This window comes from Caloenas nicobarica, chromosome 3 (genome assembly GCF_036013445.1).
Source record: "Caloenas nicobarica isolate bCalNic1 chromosome 3, bCalNic1.hap1, whole genome shotgun sequence".
NCBI lineage: Eukaryota > Metazoa > Chordata > Aves > Columbiformes > Columbidae > Caloenas > Caloenas nicobarica.
In genome coordinates this window covers 102910231-102928482 of record NC_088247.1, presented here as the reverse complement: position 1 = coordinate 102928482, position 18252 = coordinate 102910231, and the positions used below count along the sequence as shown (strand labels likewise).

Below are 18252 nucleotides of genomic sequence, written 5' to 3'. Positions count from 1 at the left end.
CCCTTAGGGTTTTGGAGAAAACCTTGAGAATATTTTAAAAAACGAAAACTCCAGGCTCTAAACCAAGCAACACACAACATATTATTTCAAGACGCTATTTTTAAAGACTAAGATTTCACTTGTCTCATGACTTTTGACCAGAGACTTGGCTGAGGATTTGAGTTTCCCCTCCATCGCACAGGAGGAAACAAGAGGGTGACAGCTCAGAGCAGACACCGGGACCCCAAAACGCCCAGTGTCTCCTGACAGCCTGTCATGACAAATGTCCCCCAACATTCCCAGAAGACCTATGGCAAAAACGCCACTTTCCCCCCAACTTCCGTGCCAACGCATGCAGCGACTACAAAAGCCGAGCCCAGCAGCAAGGTGTGAACCCTTCCAGTAACCAACCTGGGCAACAACGGGTGTGACTTCATTGAGCATTTATGCTTTTTTTAAACAAACAAACAAACAAACAGCTCCAGGAAATGACCATAACCCTCCAGTGCCCAGTAACCTCTGCCATCTCATGGGGATGGCCAGTCCCACCGAGACACGTCTGAGCGGTGGGCGCTCGCCACACGCGCCATCGCACGTGTCCGACACCAAGCTCTGGCCCCGGGACCGACAGGTGCGGTACGCGCCCCGCATCCCCGGGACCCCCCGGGCGGGACGCCTATGGCCCCCATAGGCGTCGGCCGACCCCTGCCCCGAGGGCGAGAGGGCGCGGTGCGGGACGACCGCCGGCAGCTGGGCAGGCCCCGGCGGGGTGTCAGCGGCGACCCCAGCGCCGGCCCCGCCGCGCCCCTCCCCGGCACCTATAGGGCCCATACCCCACCCCCAGCCCCGGGCGGCGGAAGTGTGTGTAGGGGGCAGTATAGGAATTTCCTGTGACGTCCCGGCCCGGACTCCATTAGGCTGCAGCTGGGCTGAGAGGAGACAAACCCAGCGGGCAGCGAGCGGAGCGGGCCGGGCGCCTGGGGCTGCCGGGCGGGGGCTCAGGGCAGCGGCGGCCGCCATCGCCAGAGGGAGCCCCGAGCGGGCGGCGGCGCTGCCTCCGGGACCCCCGGGGGGCACAGGGCCCCGCTCCGCCTCCCTTCACCCCCGCCGCCCCCCGCCTCCCCCTTCCTCGCCCCTCCGGCTTCCCACCACGGCCGCTCTCGGCGAGGAAACTCTGGCCTCCGCTTCCTCCTCCTCCGACTCGGACACCGGCGGAGCCTCCCCGCCCCCGCGGAAGAAAGCCCGGGCCTCCCCGGCGGCGGCGGTGGAGGGAGCAGGAGAGCCCGGGGCTTCCGCGGGCAGAGCAGGCCTCACCTCGTCCCAGTCCCCCTCGCTCCCCGCCGGGCTCGGCCCCGCCGCCGCCCCGCTCAGAGGCAGTAGCAGCAGCGGCGTCGGCAGCGCCATGCAGGCCAACGGGGCAGGAGGGGGCCAGCAGCAGCAGCAGCCGTCGCAGGGGCCGACGGGCCCGGAGCTGGGCTGCCTGAGCGCCCAGAACGGCGAGGCCTCGGCGAGCACGGCCGCCGGCGACCAGCTGGCCCACGCCAACGGGCTGCTGCCCTCGGCCAACAGCGGCGGCGGCAGCCCCGGCGGCCTCAGCGTCAACAACGGGGTGCCCGCCGCCGGGGGTCCCGGCCCGGCCGCGGCGGAGCTGGGGGGCGGCGGCGGTGGCAGCGCCCTGAAGAAGAAGAAGCGGCTCTCGCAGTCCGACGAGGACGTGATCCGGCTGATCGGGCAGCACCTCCACGGCCTGGGCCTCAAGTAAGTGGCCGCGGCCGTGGAGGCGGGGGAGGCCGCGGTGGGCGAGGGGGAGAGCGGCCGGGGGGGGCTCCCTCCCGGTGCCGTCCGGGGCGCCCTGGCCCTCGGCCCTCGGTGGGGGCACCGCACCTCGGTTGGCGGGGAGGGGGCGGCAGGGTCCAGCGCGGGGTGGCAGGAGGCCGGTGGTCGACGGGGAGGATGAGGAGCTGGGGTGGGGGGAGAGGAAGGGACCTGCGGAGCGGAGAGGGGGGTTGGTGGCAAAACCTGCCCTGTCGCGGCCTGGTAGTCCCCAGCGAGGAGGGGCCGGTGCCTGGGTGCAAACAGAGCAGTGAGGCAGGCCCGCTCCCAAAAAAAAATGGAGCCGGGGATGTGTTTTCTAAGCCTGTGCTCAGTGTCTCCGGACGGACAGGCCGGGAGCTTGCTCTGCCAGGGGTGGCAATATGGAAGTCGAGTTGCACACCGATAAGGGCAGATCAATACAAATGTGTTAGTGGGGGAGAAGTTATCTGGTAAACATAATGGAGCCCGCAGCTGGGCGTGGGGGGGCGGCTCTTTGCAGATGAGCTCCAAGATTTGGCTTGTCAGCTCGGAGGAAGCGAGCACGAACTAAACTGCCACTTAAATGAGGCTGTTTGGTTTCACTCGGAAAAACCTTCATCTCTGTAAATGGTGAGGGTCTCTGCAGATTTGTGCTGGACACGTTTTTGGTAATAACCTTATCTGTCGACTAGAATCAAATATGTTGGTGCTTTCTTAGAACTGGAACAGGAAAAATAATTTCCCAGTGGAGTAGGGGAAGTCTAAGAATTTAATCACAACACTCAGTTTGTGAGTAAAGCTAAAGCCAACATGTCATGATTTTGGAAGGAGGTTAGAGAAATCCTGCAAAGTCTTCATGTAGCTACCACAAAAGAAGTCTTCAAAACACCATGGAATGGGTCAGTTAGGAATAACTTAGTACATAAAATGCCTCTGACAAGAGGCAAGTTTACAGCAGCAGACAACTCGTGACTGTTCATAGATGACACCACAGTAAATAAGCTATTTTTAGTGTAAAGGGGGGAGGGCCACAGGTTCATGAGTTTGTTTATTTTATTTTAAGGAGCCAGTCTTTTAATATGTGATGAAGAAGAAAAAGTTAGGCCTGTTCAAGATGTAGTAGCTCTCCATGTTGTTTTGCGGGGGAAGGGAGGGGACAGAGGATTGTAGCCAGTACCTAACAGCTTTCTAGTCTGTATCTTACTTCATGAAGTCTATCTTCTGTGCAGGGATGGCTGTTTGTGGTGGCTGGTAAGTCACATACTTTATGGTACTTCAGCGAAGCTTTCAGGCTCATTCACAACTTGCTTTAGCTGCAGGTAGCTGTTTATATATCTCAGGCAACTGAGACAGTATTTTTGGACAGGCATCTGAATATCGTCATAGTATTCTTACTTTATTAAAGTTACTTTTAAATATGGTTAACTGTTATCATAGCAGGCGGTATATTTATGAGGGTAAAACTGGTCGGGTTTTTTTACACTGTATCTCTCCTGCAGCCAGACTGTTGATCTTCTCATGCAAGAGTCAGGATGTCGTTTAGAACATCCTTCTGCTACCAAATTCCGCAATCATGTCATGGAAGGAGAATGGGATAAGGTAACGTAGGGCTTATAGGACTGTATTAACCACTGTTTAAATTTATAGTATCTGTGAGAGAATTCAAAATCCACTCTCCTTATATACTTTTTTGTTTGTTTGTTTTTTTCTTATGCTGATTTCTGCAGGCTGAGAACGACCTGAATGAACTTAAGGCCTTAGTGCATTCTCCGCATGCAATTGTGGTAAGAGGCACACTTGAACTCTTTCAGAGCTGTATAGTTGGACTAATTGTAGTGGTGTAATCTTTCTCTATGGAGTTGGTTGTTCATAGTTCTTGTTTTCTTTTTTGTTTACTTTGAGCTGCTTGCATGTTATCTCAAACGTCATACTAATCTGAACTTTTTTATTCTTTTTTAGAATGTGAGATAGGAGGTCCCAAAGTATGGAGATTAGTATTTGGTGTACTGAATGTTTAAACTTTGTTAAATATACTTAACTGATAAAATATAAATCCTGTAACGGTCCTAAAATAGGTCAGTTTCTGTAGAAACTGCATATATTTAATACTAATTTCAAACTTGAAATACTTCTCACAATCCCTGTGTTTGTGGGAGTTAGGTCTTCTTGAGGGAAGAGTTTAGAAACAAAATGCAGTAATACCGATGCGGAGTTGGCGTTGTAATAGCGCATTACAAGAATATAGAGGCTGCTGTAGACCATGAACAATACTGTTGCTTTTCCAGATGGCTTCTAAAGAGCAAATGTATTTGTATTGCTGTTTGGGATTTTATTTAGAGCTTTTTCTGTTTGGCTGGCGCTTTTTTAAAGATGAACCTAGAAATAGAGGTTTGTAGGTCCTGTGACTTGGCAATTACAATATGTATTGTTATAATTTCAGTAACTTTGAGGAAAGTGTTTCTTGGTTTGATTTTTCTATCTGGAGATAGAAAAACATTAATTAGCTCTTCAGATGGCTTCTTCTGTTTTGTTTAAATGTTGATTTTAATGAAATGAAGTTAGTGCAACTGTGGTCACTTAAGAAGAAAACAGTAGCAAGGCTTTTTGAAGTCTGTGACTGTAAACAATGAAGAATCAGCTGATGGCTGCTTAGCTCCACTTCTAGCTGATTCATTTGTTGTCAAGACAATTTCCTGTCTGGTGGGGGAGGGAGAGAAAGAGAGAACAGGAAGTGAAGTAGGAAAAACAGATGTTTAACAAAACGTCAGAGGGTACTTGAGGGAAGTTTATGTTCTGTTCTATTAATTTGGTCGAAGCTCAGCACCTCTTAATTAGACTAGTAGTTCACTTTCTCTTTTCTCAAAGACTTGATGTACATAAGATTTACTGTTCAAATAGTTTAGAATATTGCATGCAGCTTCCAGTAGTTTATGGAGACTGAAAATATGAAACCACTGTATGTGAATATGAATGGTTGTTTGAATCAGATTTTCTCATGTTTTGAACTTCTGGAGTTGTCATGTTTCTCTGTAGTATTAATGTTTTACATGTCTGAGAGTCAAGAGGTTTAACTGAGTATCAGCAGTGTACTTTGTGGAGAACTTAATTTGAGGAAAAAGAGGACATTTTCCTTCTGTTGTTTTGGAGGGCTCTGAAAGCATGCTTTTCTTTAATGTTGATCTCTAACCCCTTTAATAAAACCTGGTGTGATAAAAATACTTGATTAAGACTAAACTTTACCTGAACCAAATATTAACGATTTTCTTTTTAAAGTTGTTCTCCTTTATGTAAACTTCATGTAATTGAAAACAGAAAGCAGTATTAAATGTCTTGCATGTGTGCGTTAGTAAGAAAATACTGATTTGCAAGGATAAGTTGAACTTGTGCGTGCTCCATCGCGTGCACGCGGTCTTCACCTCCCTCCCCACCGGGCTTTTTTGTACACAGTTGAGATTATGGGTGGTTATTAGTGTAGTCGGCACCCGGAAAACTAGTGATAGATCATTACAGATAATGAGGGATGCTTTGTGCTCTGTAGGTGATCCTGACTGCAACAAAGCCAGAGCTAATGAAAATTATAAATGTCTTGATTAGGGAAAGTCCAAACAAGATGCTGCTACAGGTAACTCTTTAAAAACAGAAAATTAGATTTTGGGTTTCCTGGCTTGTGACTCATACCATATGACTAGATGTTTCAAAATGTATGCGTACAAGAAGAATGGGTACCTAAAAGTTTGGATGACACAGAGTATTTAACAAAATAGGGTGTGTGTGTGTTTGGTTTGGTTTTGGTTTGTGTGTTGTTGTGTTGTTTTGTGTTTTTTTTCTTATAGTTAATATGACCTGGACAAAATAACCAGGAGATATAGCTGCTTTTGAAATGTGTGGTCAGTGAACAGGATAGGTATTTTGAAAATTGTACTCCTGTTTTATTTCCCTTATTTCTGCAAAGTGCTGCAAGTTCTACAGGTGGAAATACTAAGCATGAAATGGCTGATCTCAATTTGTAAACCTTTGATATGTTGGTGGGGGGACATGACAGTCTGCTATTTCTATTTGTGTCAACACAACTGAGTGCTGTATAGTGTGTGATTAGTCATGTTTACTTTTCCAGCATATAAGATACAGCTGTCTTGAGACAAACTGTAGGAAACTTTATGGTTGATTCAAGCATGTTATTTTTCTTTGAGTAACACTTGGAAAAATATCAGCTTCAAGCCAGCCCAAGGTTTTGCTTACTTTAGGGCTACTCAAGCACATTATGGCATCTATCTTGGGTAACTAATTGAACCTAGGAAGAAATCTGAAGATTATTTCTCTATAGTCCTCTAGAATATACTTTCAAATTGTCTTTACTTTTTATTTCCATTTGCTTAAATAGGGCTTTCCACCAGTTCTTGAGGTATGCAGCCGGCAGCAGTACAACAAAGAAGAGATTTGTCTTGTACTTTGAGCAAAGTGCTCCACCTGCCTGTGTGGTGTCCCTCTTGCTACCAGCATTAAGAGCAGTTCCCTGTTGGAATAAATTACTATTTTAAGTGACAGGATTTGGTGTGGTTGAAGCCTTATTAAATTCTGTAGGCCAGAATATTTTCTGCCTCTTACGTACCAAATCTTGCATTTAAGTTTTGGATGGTTTTTAAGTGCTTTTGTCAGTGTTTTACAAGATTATGGAAGTAATAAAGACTACAGAGAATGAAAATTGGAGTCTTAGTTCTGCAGGCTATAAGCAGGTAGCTACTGTGTTGAGTTTGTCCTGAAACATCAGCTGATAATTTCAGCATGTCTTTTAGTTACCTGCTTCATTTCAAAGAGTTGTTTCAGTAGTGTTTACTTATTTATTTTGTACTCTTAGCACAGTAATAAAACTGTTGTGGAGCTTTTTAAGACATGCGGGTCGAAAGTAGCACCAAAATCTAATCCTAAAATTAGGTGGTTATGCATTTTAGTCTTTAAACTTCTGAAGATTTGCTACTGTAACCGGTTAGCGATCAAAATGGCCCAATTTCTTGACTCTTGTCTTATTATTTTCACAGTTGTGTTGCTGAGGCTTTCACTTTGGGTTACTTAGTGCTGGTGGAGTATGGTGCATGCAAAAATTCCTACAATTTAGGATTCTACATGGAGCTTTCCTACTAACAATTAGGACAATGGAGTGAAGTACTAAACATTAATGCTAGTAATCAAAGGCTGTAGTTTGAGGAAAGCAAAATGCTAATAGTACATTAAAACAAAAAACCCCTTTAAATGTAGTAACTCTTAGTTTTGCCCCAGGGTGATCAGAGGTTCAACTTACACTTCGATAATAGCTTCTAGAAACAACAAAGTAATGCACTTTATCCTCATCCTCTCTACAGAGTTGAAAGACAGGCTGAGGTAGTAATAACTGAACAAAACCAGCCAGACTGCAGTGCTGAAGCTGTTGTGTGGGGCTCTTCCATGTGTCCTACAGGGTGAAGAATCTTTGCTGTAAGCTGAGTGATGGTGGTGTCTGGATTTAAATTGTTCAACGGTAAAGAGCGTAATGATGTTTAATTTCCATTGCAAACACTGAGATGATAACAACAAATCCCAGGCACTTGTTTTATGTTGTACATGTTATAATTTGGATTATGATAATTTTTATTTCCCTTCTTTGGAAGGCAGCTAAAGAATATGGAGAATGAGTAAGCAGTTCTTGTGCATTGCATCAGATTAGTTCTATACTCGTTCTATTCTACTTAAATGGTGGGGTTTGTGCTTTTACTTTACAGTTGCCAGTATTATAAACAGTTCTCTTTCCTTCTAGAAGAGGTCGCTTAGGCTGTAGAGGAGATGATGTACTCAAAATGGTCTTGTCTACCGTAAGAAGGTTGTATTGAAGGTAGTTAGCAGTACTATTAGTAGGGCATATAAGCAGTTGAGAGAAAAGGAAGACAAAATTCAGTTGTTCAGTGAAATCTGTTTGTCAGCAAAGTCAATAGTTGCACAAAAATAAGTGACAGAAGGCTGTGAGTGTCCTTTTTATAAAAAATGTCTTGAAATATGTCACTGGAGTGTGACTTTTGCCTCAAGGAGGCTGTATTCATGCCATTGTGTGAGTATGCTGTAGGGCAAGTTTTCTTAGCTATTTTGATAACTGCTCAAAAATCAATTTAATTTCCCTATCAACACTTTGCTGTAGTTCCTGCCTTCTGCTATAGATAAGTTACAATTTAAAACTATTTATTTTATTCTAGTTCTCCATTATGTTAACAGTAGACTCCTGCATGAAGTGTGCAGTGCTGTGTTGTTCTGGAGGCTTTTATATTCCTGATATGCCAAAGTCGCACATGGCACGGATGCCTTTTTTAGGAAATTATGCTTTCTAGCCCAAAACTGAAATTATACGTCTTTGGATGAATTGGCAAGTTATCCACTTGGTAGTTTTCCTTTAATGCTTCTATGGAATTGTTAGAACTGGTGTTAGAAAAACTGCTTTTTAGGGTTTTCTGCTCTCTTTACTTCTTCCCCTAAAGAAATGGAATGAACATGCCAAGTCCTAAAAGCAGGGAGAGAGAGAGGCTGACTAGATAGAGATATGGTTATCACGTTTAAGGGAAATATGATATAAATGGAATAAATATTATAGGCAGTGATTGGAGAAGGAAGAGTTGGAGGGATTAGAGTTTTTATTACAGACTGGAAATATCAACTATTTTTTCATCTGATGGTGATCATCAGTGTGAGGTTACCAAGAGGCGTGAAATACGGTATGTGACTGCTACCTGAGCACCTCCGTGCATCCTTGCGAGCACGGGCTGGGAGAGGGAGCTGTTATCCCTCCTGCTGCTGGCGAATAAGCAAACAGTATGAGGTCTGCTGGCCTGCTGTGCAGAAACAACCGTGGAGGCTGTAAATCCTTGGCATGTCTTTCTTTTGGTTGTCTGCGTGTCAGAACACCAACAAATGTTGTCTCACCTGGAAGAACTGTACAATGATACTCTAACAATTCCAAATCCAAATAAACTAAACAACTGGATAGGGCATGTGCTATGGGTTTGCCTGTCACCTGCAGAACAATAGAGCACTACAGACATGTTTGAACGTAAACCACTTTTACTATGTAATGTTTTGCGTTTCGTAAAGCTGTGCGGTAAGTTAATAGCATTGTATGCGGAAACTTGATTCTTTTGAAGAACTGAACATCTTTGGAATATAAAATTGCTTTATGGTGTAACTTCGGATTTTACATACAGTAAGCCTTAAACTTTCATGTAAACTTTAATAGGACAGGAGCATCTTAAAACTTTCCAATTATCCCTCTACTTATGGAGGCTAGCAGTGTGTTTGAAACTAAGTAAACATTGACCAAATATGAGCATGAAAATAGTGAGGTGCCTGAGGTCTGACAAAGCAAAGGAAGCCAGTGATTAAACTGGTGGTGTGTGTGTTAGAAAAGCAAATGTAATTTGCTGCACTTAATCTTCATTCTGTTTCTCAGTGATATGTCTAAGAATGTACATTTTCCTCTTTAACCTGGTGAGTCTTGTGGACCAGAAACGTCTTTTCTGCCTGGTAACTGCTAGCAGTCAAGATGATGTGCAAACACACAATAGCTGTTTTTATCCAGAAACAACAAAACTGTGTTTCTGATAAATTGGTATTAGAAATTTCTAGGGCTTCAGATTTTTGAGAATAGTAAACGAATACCTGATCTTTTTCTTTTTTTTTAATCCACAGACATTTGTTGTTAGAATAGTAGGCTTGATTTTCTTTTTTTTAAAGAAAACAGCCAAAACCTGTACAAGATGAAAGGAACACTATGAAATAGTAGTGATTACTTCTGAGAAGTAAAGTGATTCCTAAATATAGGAAACTATTTTTTCCTGTAATCCTGAAAAATGATGCAACACCCAAGGAAAACAACTTAACATGGAACTACAAAACAAAACCTCAGTTTCAATTTGTTATTGCTATATGTTACGCAGCTATGCAAACAATCCATGTCGGCTCCTATGTAAGCAGTATGAGAACTTGTTGAATTGGCCTGTTGTGTTCTGTGCTGTCTTGCAGTCCTAAATCTGTGATTAGCTGCTTTGGGGTGCTTTTCTTGATTGAATGTAAGATTGGGAAGAGAGGTGAGACAAGCTGAAGTGGGGGTCTGAGAAATGAGGTAGGAAGGTACCCAGAGCCCCATAAGGTGGAAAAGAAATTCATGGATAACTTAATTGCTGCAATGTTGTTGAAAACCCAGCAAAAAGAAATTGAGTAATGAAACATTACATATAGCTGTATTTCTGAAGGGCATAGTAGAATGGTTTCTACTGTTCTGTTTAGGCTCAAACGTTTTCTGAAACTTCAGTCAACCTTTTTCCCCTGACTGCTGCTTTCTGTCATGTCAGAGGATGAAGTTTTTGCTGCTGCAGCAGAAGTACCTGGAATACCTGGAGGATGGCAAGGTCCTGGAGGCGCTTCAAGTTCTACGCTGTGAACTGACACCTCTGAAATATAATACAGAACGCATTCATATCCTCAGTGGGTAAGTGTTTGGACTTTGAAAGTTCTTTCGGTGGAATTTTGGAAGGAATTCCATAGCTTTTGATTGCTGACATTGTGAAAACTCAAACTGTGTTAAAGCCATTATCCTGTTGATTAATAAACTGCAGTAAGATATGCTAAAATGGTGACTAAAGAAGACCGTTCCGTAGAAAATGCCCAGTTTCAGATGCTTGAAGATAACTTCATTATGATTTATAGTGCTAGAATCCAAATTAATACATACACTTCTATGGTCGTCTGATCTTGAGAATTATTAGCCTGTTATCTTATAGTTGAATAAGTAGATGAATATAGTCTTGTTTGTGCTTGGATGAAAATAAGACATTTCTACTTTCTCAAAATCTGTGTTTTGTTTACTTTTTCTGTTGCAAATTCATAGACATTTTTTCTGAAGGAGATGTGTTTGTGTGGAATAGTTCACTGCCTTTTTTCCTATCAGTCTCAAGCTTAAGTTGCCTATTTCCGGTTCATTGAGAATGTTGTTATATATATCATGTTTAAAAGTGGAAAGAATGATTCCAGAAAGACTTGGTCTGTTGGTGTGTGTGCACTTTTTTAAACAGGTATCTGATGTGTAGCCATGCAGAAGACTTGCGTGCAAAAGCAGAGTGGGAAGGGAAAGGAACAGCTTCCAGATCTAAACTTTTGGACAAACTCCAGAGTAAGATGTTCTAGTGTTCAGAATTTATTCCCACCTCTGTAAATCCTGTGTATCTTATATAATGACATGTCCCAGGGAAATGGCTTTAACTGCATTTGCTGGTTGATATTTTTGTATTTCTTGGTTAATGGGGGTGCCTTTACCCTTTGGTCTCCTGTATCTAACCTTTTGCTGTCTCTGATAAACTAATGGTAGCTCTTATTTCTTAGCTCTGCTGCATGCAGTAATAGCATAACTTGGTGATTAAATGTGTGGTTTGGAGGGAGGGGGAGTGTTTTGTAACTCAGCGTGGCTGCCATTTACACCTGAAGTGTGGCCTATAACCACTAGTGATACCAGTACGGGTTGGTAGTGGTCTCAGACTCTGCTGTGAATTATGATTTCTTCTCTCTTTTTCTTGTGGCTGGTATGATACGATGTATCAGAGTTGGAAAACCCATGGTATATCTTTATTTTGATAAAGTTAATAGAGAATTCCTTAAGTGAACGCAGCTGATACTGTTGTTTGTGAGTTAGCTTGTATAAATGGTGCTTGTTGGCCAGGACAACATATGCTATAACTACAATATATATTACTACTACATATATAATATGTATACTATAACTACAAATACCTTGCATACAGCTCTGCTTTCCGGAAGTTCATGCTTCAAATTCCAGATGTATAGCTGTAGATTTGACAAACTGTGTGCACTATTTTCCTGTAGCTTTTGAGCTTTATTTATTAATATCTCTTCCAAGAATACTCTCAAAATACGCTCTTACTTGTGACTAGGTTTTGATATATCTCATTGTTGTGTGTGTGGTTTTTTTTTTCCTTAACTCTTTTAAAGCGTACCTACCCCCATCAGTGATGCTTCCTCCAAGGCGTTTACAGAACCTGCTACGTCAGGCCGTGGAACTTCAACGGGACCGGTGCCTATATCATAATACCAAACTAGATAGTAATCTAGATTCTGTCTCGCTGCTAATAGATCATGTTTGTAGTAGGTAAGAAACCTTTGCTACTTTTAATATGGGAAGCAATATATTTTGTCTTTTAAAAATAATCTAATTGTACCTACTGTGAAAAGGAACATGAAGACTATTTTGAGTTGATTTAACAGGAGTTGACTGGGAAAAGACAGTTCTCATTAAATGAGTAGTGGCAAGGAGTAGAAGGTCTGTATAAGAGACTTTGGTAGCTGGATAGTCAGGTAATTGGGGTCAGATTGAAGCTTTACAATTTTAATCAGATAGGTATGAATAGAATATATTACTATGCTAATCCTTACCCACTTGTTCCTTGTAATTTTGGACAGCCACTTTGTTTATTCATCAACACATGATTGCTGTGTCTTTTCTCTGGAGAATCACTAGTATGTTTCTTATCCAGACTCTTGTCTTCAAGGTTACTGGAATGCAGAAAGCCTACTGATGCATACTTCATGAAGTCAGCTTTCAGCTTTTAATAGTGGACAGTGAGGTGCTTTTAGACACAAATGTTAAAATAAAGCAGAAATGTACAGTAGGCATTTGTTTTACATAATATATAATATGAATGATATAAAGAACTATTTTCTCAGATTCGTAAGGTAGTAAGAATTGAATGTCTCCTATACCTGCATTTTAACTCTTAAAACTATCTGCCATACTCTACCAGACAAGAAGCAGGAAGATGTTTGTAACAAATGGCTGACTTGAGTGGTTTATTTCTTCATCCAGTGCAACTCTGCCAAGGACCCAAAAACTCAGTGTAACTTTTTGGGAAAACTGCTGTGCATGGTGTAACGAGGGCTAGGACACACAGAAAACAAAGGCTGTATGTGATATTCTTATATGTTTGCTCGTGTAACAGGCCAACAACACTTAGGCTTACAAGGGAATTTTTTTTTCCCGTTAAAGTTAGCCCATCTGAGGAAGTTAAATACTGCTGACTTGCTTATAGAAACTTTCTGAACTTGGCTGCTTTGACTTAGATTCTTGGGTTACTTGGAGTCTGTTTTGAAAGATGCAGATTTCCATAGTACTTCACTCTACCCATCTTAAAGTTTTAAATTAATATCCTTGGAACTTCATGTATTCAAGTAATATTTTTAGACAATTGTCTAGCTTGCAATTTTGCTACATCACATTGTTGCCACAGTTTTGTGTGTGTATGTGCATGGACATCTGCCCATTTTAAGAGCTATTTGGAATGGTCAGATACTGGAATTGTGGCTTCCCTACTTCAGAAGTGAGTCTTAAAATCAGACTAACAGATTTAATTTTAGTCTTTCTACATGTCATAAATAACATTGGGTGTTTTGTAGGGGTTTGTGCTTAATAAAACCCCGAAGAGCGTTCAAGCCAACTGTAAAGAGCATGGTTAACTGAAGTTGGACTAGCTAGAGCCAGATATAAGATACTATATGCAATAAATCTGGATTTGAATTTCACCCGTCTGAATCTATTTGCTGACATAAGTTTGGCTATAGGTTTTGGGGTTGTTTTCACCTAATGTATTTCTTAAGCTTGTGTATTTGGTATGTATGCATACATGCAAGCATACATACTCATGACTACTTTAATTCCAAAAAAAACCACTTCAAAATAAAGGCTTCCATTCTGTCCTCAACTCAACTTATTGTACCTACCTGTTGCAGGGGTCTGAGATCAGTTTGTGGTGCGATGTACATGCTGCCATGCTTGGGCATAATGAGGTGAGTTAAAGACAGTGGAAGCCAAATTTTGATTAAACTGACAGAAGTAACAGTAGTCTAATAGCTTAGACAATTTAAGTTCTGTACTGCTTAAATGATAGAATACTGACAACTTCCCATTTTTTAGTTGGAACTAATCTGTTTTGGACTTCTGGCAATATTTTGATGAAGCATGCTTGAATTGTACTAATAGGTACAATGTTTAACTAAAACTTATTCACTTCACGAGAGTGGGAGAAAGAGGAAGAAACTGCTGGGAGTAAAGCTATGGGGATTTCATCTTAATGTGCCTGAGATTCTGGTAATAGAGAATTGATGCACTTGGGAGTGCTCACTTTTGGTGTTGAGAGCCTTCAGCCTAGTAGGGTGTTTGTTTGATGGTGTTTGTGGGTTTTCTTTTTTTTTTTTTCCCCTTGGAATTCTTTTGTCTTGCTTTTATGTAAATAAACTTTAGTCTGAGTTTACAAACAAACAGTGGAGCCCAAATGAGAGGTGAATGCTGCTGCTTTCTAGGTACTAGTTTAATATAGCATTTTTGAAAAAGAACCGTTGTGGAAGTTGAGAAATATCTTCTGTTGTATGTACAGGGAATAAAAAAATCGCTGTTTGGTGTTTTATTTAGAATTTTGAACTTCTGTAAATACAAAACCAGATAACTTTATTTTAGATACTTTATTTCAGTATGTGAACAACATGATTAAAGTCTGTTGTGCTGAACAGAACAATTTGTAAGGAAAGAGAGGAACCTTGGAGCTACAATAATATCTGGTTAACAAAACCAGAAACTGTTACGCAACTGGCTTTAGTTTCTTGTTTGGAGACTGCTGCTATTTCCTTCTGCGGAAGAGTTGTTTAATGTGTGCTTTGCTATCTGTGAAGTCCAAATTGCTGGGCTGTGTGTTTCATTAATGAAGTGAACTTTTTGTGAGAGCGCACTGATCTGGATTGTGAATAGCATAACTCGTTATTGGGATGCGTCTGCAGCAGCTACATCAGCTGTGCCTGTTACCCTTTTTAGGAACCTAAAGGCCACCTTACTATGAAAACTGTGTACTCCAGCATTATACTGCTTGCTTTTCGTGTCTACAAAACTTTGGCTGCTTTTCTCAAGCTTTAAAATGCCAGTGCTGTTGTTCTATGGAGTATTTTTAAAAAATGAAATATGCTGAAAAGGCTTTCCTGCCTTCCCGTGCGCCTCTTGTACTTTGTATGAGTTACAGATAAAGACTCTCTCACCTTCTGGAGCAAACTGCTGCTCTGAGGAAAAACATTAACTTATTACAAATGGCTAAATAATAAGGAAATGCTCTTCCTGTAGGTGCACATATCTGTGTACGGGCTTGTCTGCCTTCTTCTTGACTTTAGGGAAAGCAAAGTCGTCTTTCATGGGTGGGGCTTTTTACCTTGGGCTCGGTGGTGTTCCAGTGGCAACCACACAAACTAGACAGCTCCTGGTCAGCTCAAAGCAGGAGCAGAACAGACTTGTGGTTTTCAGTAAGAGTAAGTAGACATACACAAGGAAGCCAACTACAGATACGTATATGTACATTTTGTGTATCCTCCTCTACCATAAGTCAGGAAATGAGGGCTGTATGGTTGTTCAGTGCTGCTCAGTAGCCTTTAAGCATGGACTAGGAGGCATCTTCTGGTAAAAGAAAATGGATTGAGAGGATATAGACACTGTGTTAAGCAGAACTTTTTCTAGATTCTGGTAAGAAGCAATTTTTCAGGTGTCTTGTCAGCCTGGCTACCAGCAAACTGTATTTTAAAATACAAATTTAAAGGAAGTACGTGGTGGTTGGGTGTGTCTTGTGTATGGGTGAGTGTTTTTTGTTTTGTTTTTTGTGGTGGGTGTTTTTTGGTTCTGTTGTGTTGTTGTTTGTTTTTTTTTTAGGCCAGTTTATCTCCAATGATAAGTACAACTGTATGTTCATGGAGACTGTCATTGTTACATTAGTACCACTGTGTCTCATGAGAGCTGTGTTGCCCTGTTGCACTGAGCGCTGTGAAAACTCAACATAAAACTAAACCACTTCAGGATTCCTGCAGTTCAAGAAAAAGTGTCCATGGTTAGAGACTGCCTTTTAGTGCATTTGAACAATGAGCTTGTAATTACTGCGGTATTACTTGTTGAAGCTGTCATCTGATGTAAAAGCCTACATTTATTTTAGCGTAGCCATCAAATTCTTATACAGTGGGCAAGCTGTAAATGAAATAAAACTTATGTCCAGTTCTACCAACTTAATATTTTGACGGTTAGCTTTTCCTCAGTGTATAACTGGAAGATTAAATAGTGGTTCTACAGAAATGTTTGACTCTTCTCCTTTGGTAGTTTATCATATAATTTTTTTTTATAAACACTTAATGTTTTACAAAATAATGTTTTTGTGAGGAGAAAACCGTTCAAGTTGAAAGCTTATAATGGTATTGTGTTATGCTTAGCTATTGTATGTGGTACTCTGCAAAGAAAGTGAAAAATGGCACAAAATGAAGGCAAAGAAACACCTTATTGCAAGATCACATTCAAGAAAAAGAAACAAGACAATTCTTTTACTCAACTTTTATGTAAGAATCACTTCGAAAGATTTTTGGCAAGATATAACTGAGTTAAGTACTTACAAAATCTTCACATGTACGTGAAACATTGCATGTAGGATTCAAACAGGTTTGGACTGCAGTATTTTCTATACATCGTAGAAGCGTATGCTAATAAACTGTTATGCTCCTAAAGAGATCAGTTTTATTCCAAGTTATATGAATGTATAACAAATTATGTGAATGGAATGATAACAGTTCTAAGTTCTTACAATTAGTTACAATCAGTTGGTGGTGCGAGCTTTTTACCAGAAAAGACACTTCATTCTGTACTTATTTGAAGCAGTCATTAATGGATGAATTTTCAAAGTTGTCTGGTCTTGCATTTTAAAAAGTTTGTTTTAGTTTTTATGATCTTGCTTTAAAAAAATCGTACTGCTTTCATAGTAATCTACAAATACATTCCATTCTCTTCCCAGGAAACAGTTCCCATGCTATACACAGCAGATACTAACGGAGCACTGTAATGAAGTGTGGTTCTGTAAATTCTCCAATGATGGCACTAAACTGGCAACGGGATCTAAGGACACAACTGTTATTATATGGCAGGTTGATCCAGTAAGTGTGCAACATGTGTTAAAAAGTGTATGACTTGTCTTTCCTTTCCCTCTCTACTTTGTCTTGCTAGGACGATTTGATTTTTTGTAGGACAGGCTAACGTACTGTAGCCCGCCAACAAGGGTATTTCTCTGGGATACAGAAGACTGAAGGTCATGGTCAGTCTAAGTTAGTGAAGGAGGATGCTTGAAAACCTGATGCCTGAGCGTAAGGCTTGAACTGTTGACTGCTTTGGGACAGGAACTTTGGGTGTGCCTAACCAGTACCATGGGGTCGAGCCTGCTGGTGCCCTCTAAGGGAGCTTCTTGGCTTGAAGGCCTTGAGAAGCACCGAGTGAGAGTGGAAGGAGTGTGACAATGAGGAACCTTTCTTCTAAATCACTCCTACTAAGAGCACTTCTGATCTGATGCATGTGACTAACCCCTTTCTGTTAGTTGGTTACTACTAGTACACTTGGATTTAAATATCCATTTCACCATTTATTACTTTATTTCTGAGCAATAAAATGGTACGTGCTAAACTGAAGTTATATCAGTACACCACTTCCTGCTGGTTGCTGTTGTAAGATTTGTCTTGTCTTGAGATGAAGATTTAAACACTTGTCACAATCCACTGACAAATGGAAGTGCACCCATCCATTTTCTTACAGTCCGCGGTTTTAGGTTTTGATACCGATCTGTGGCACTGTTTCTCTTACATTAAGTATCCTACAGCTACAAGATTTATCTTTCCTACCCATAGCTATACTTATGTAAATAAAAAGATTGAGTGCTGAATCCAAGACTGTTTTAATTGACTTGTAGAAGTGATCTGGAAGTATATCCATACATTTTATAACAATTGAAAATTTTGAATAAAGTTGAATGTATGCACAAATATTCGAAGGTTTCAATGCTTGTAAAACACTATCAAAAATAAGATTCTTAGATTTATTTTTTTTAACCACATAACTGCAGACTGGTACGCTAAGTGGAAGATAAAACGTTTTTGCAGTTTTGTACTGGCTTTTAGTGGGATTTGGGAGCCGAACTTAAACTGTAGTTGAAGAAAAGGTTTAGGAAGCTGTATAATTCTGAGCAACCTGACCTAGTTGAAGATGTCTCTGCTCGTCGTATGGGGGTGGGACTAGATGACCTTTGAAAGTCCCTTGCAACCCAAACTATTCTATGATAATTTGAGTTGTTTTTTATATTAAGAAGATGGGAGAACTTAACAACTATGCACATAGAACAGGGTTTTCTGTAGCCCCTGAACTAACAGCAAGTGCTATGGATTTTTCAGGCATAGAACTGGTGTGGTTTGTTTGCAGCCGGAGCTGGTGTGCTCTGGGCCAAGAAATGCATAGCAGCATAGGATGACTTATTTATTTAGGAAATGATCTGTTGACTTTGCTTTGTTTGTTTTGTTTTAACAAATGAGAGTAATTCGAAGTAAATTAAGGATCAAATGTTTTTGCCGTTGACT

General features: G+C 41.3%; 1 protein-coding gene across 1 annotated transcript in view; it reads left to right on the top strand.

Annotated features, from left to right (window-relative positions):
• Positions 1-881: 881 nt before the first annotated feature.
• The window catches only part of WDR26 (WD repeat domain 26), a 33225-nt gene continuing 15854 nt past the window's right edge, over positions 882-18252 (top strand). The window contains exons 1-7 of the mRNA XM_065630640.1: positions 882-1737; positions 3273-3372; positions 3501-3557; positions 10137-10273; positions 10857-10954; positions 11788-11944; positions 16650-16788. Of these exons, the coding sequence (XP_065486712.1) occupies positions 1382-1737; positions 3273-3372; positions 3501-3557; positions 10137-10273; positions 10857-10954; positions 11788-11944; positions 16650-16788 (1044 nt within the window). The 5' untranslated portion in view covers positions 882-1381. The remainder of the gene's footprint in view (positions 1738-3272; positions 3373-3500; positions 3558-10136; positions 10274-10856; positions 10955-11787; positions 11945-16649; positions 16789-18252) is intronic.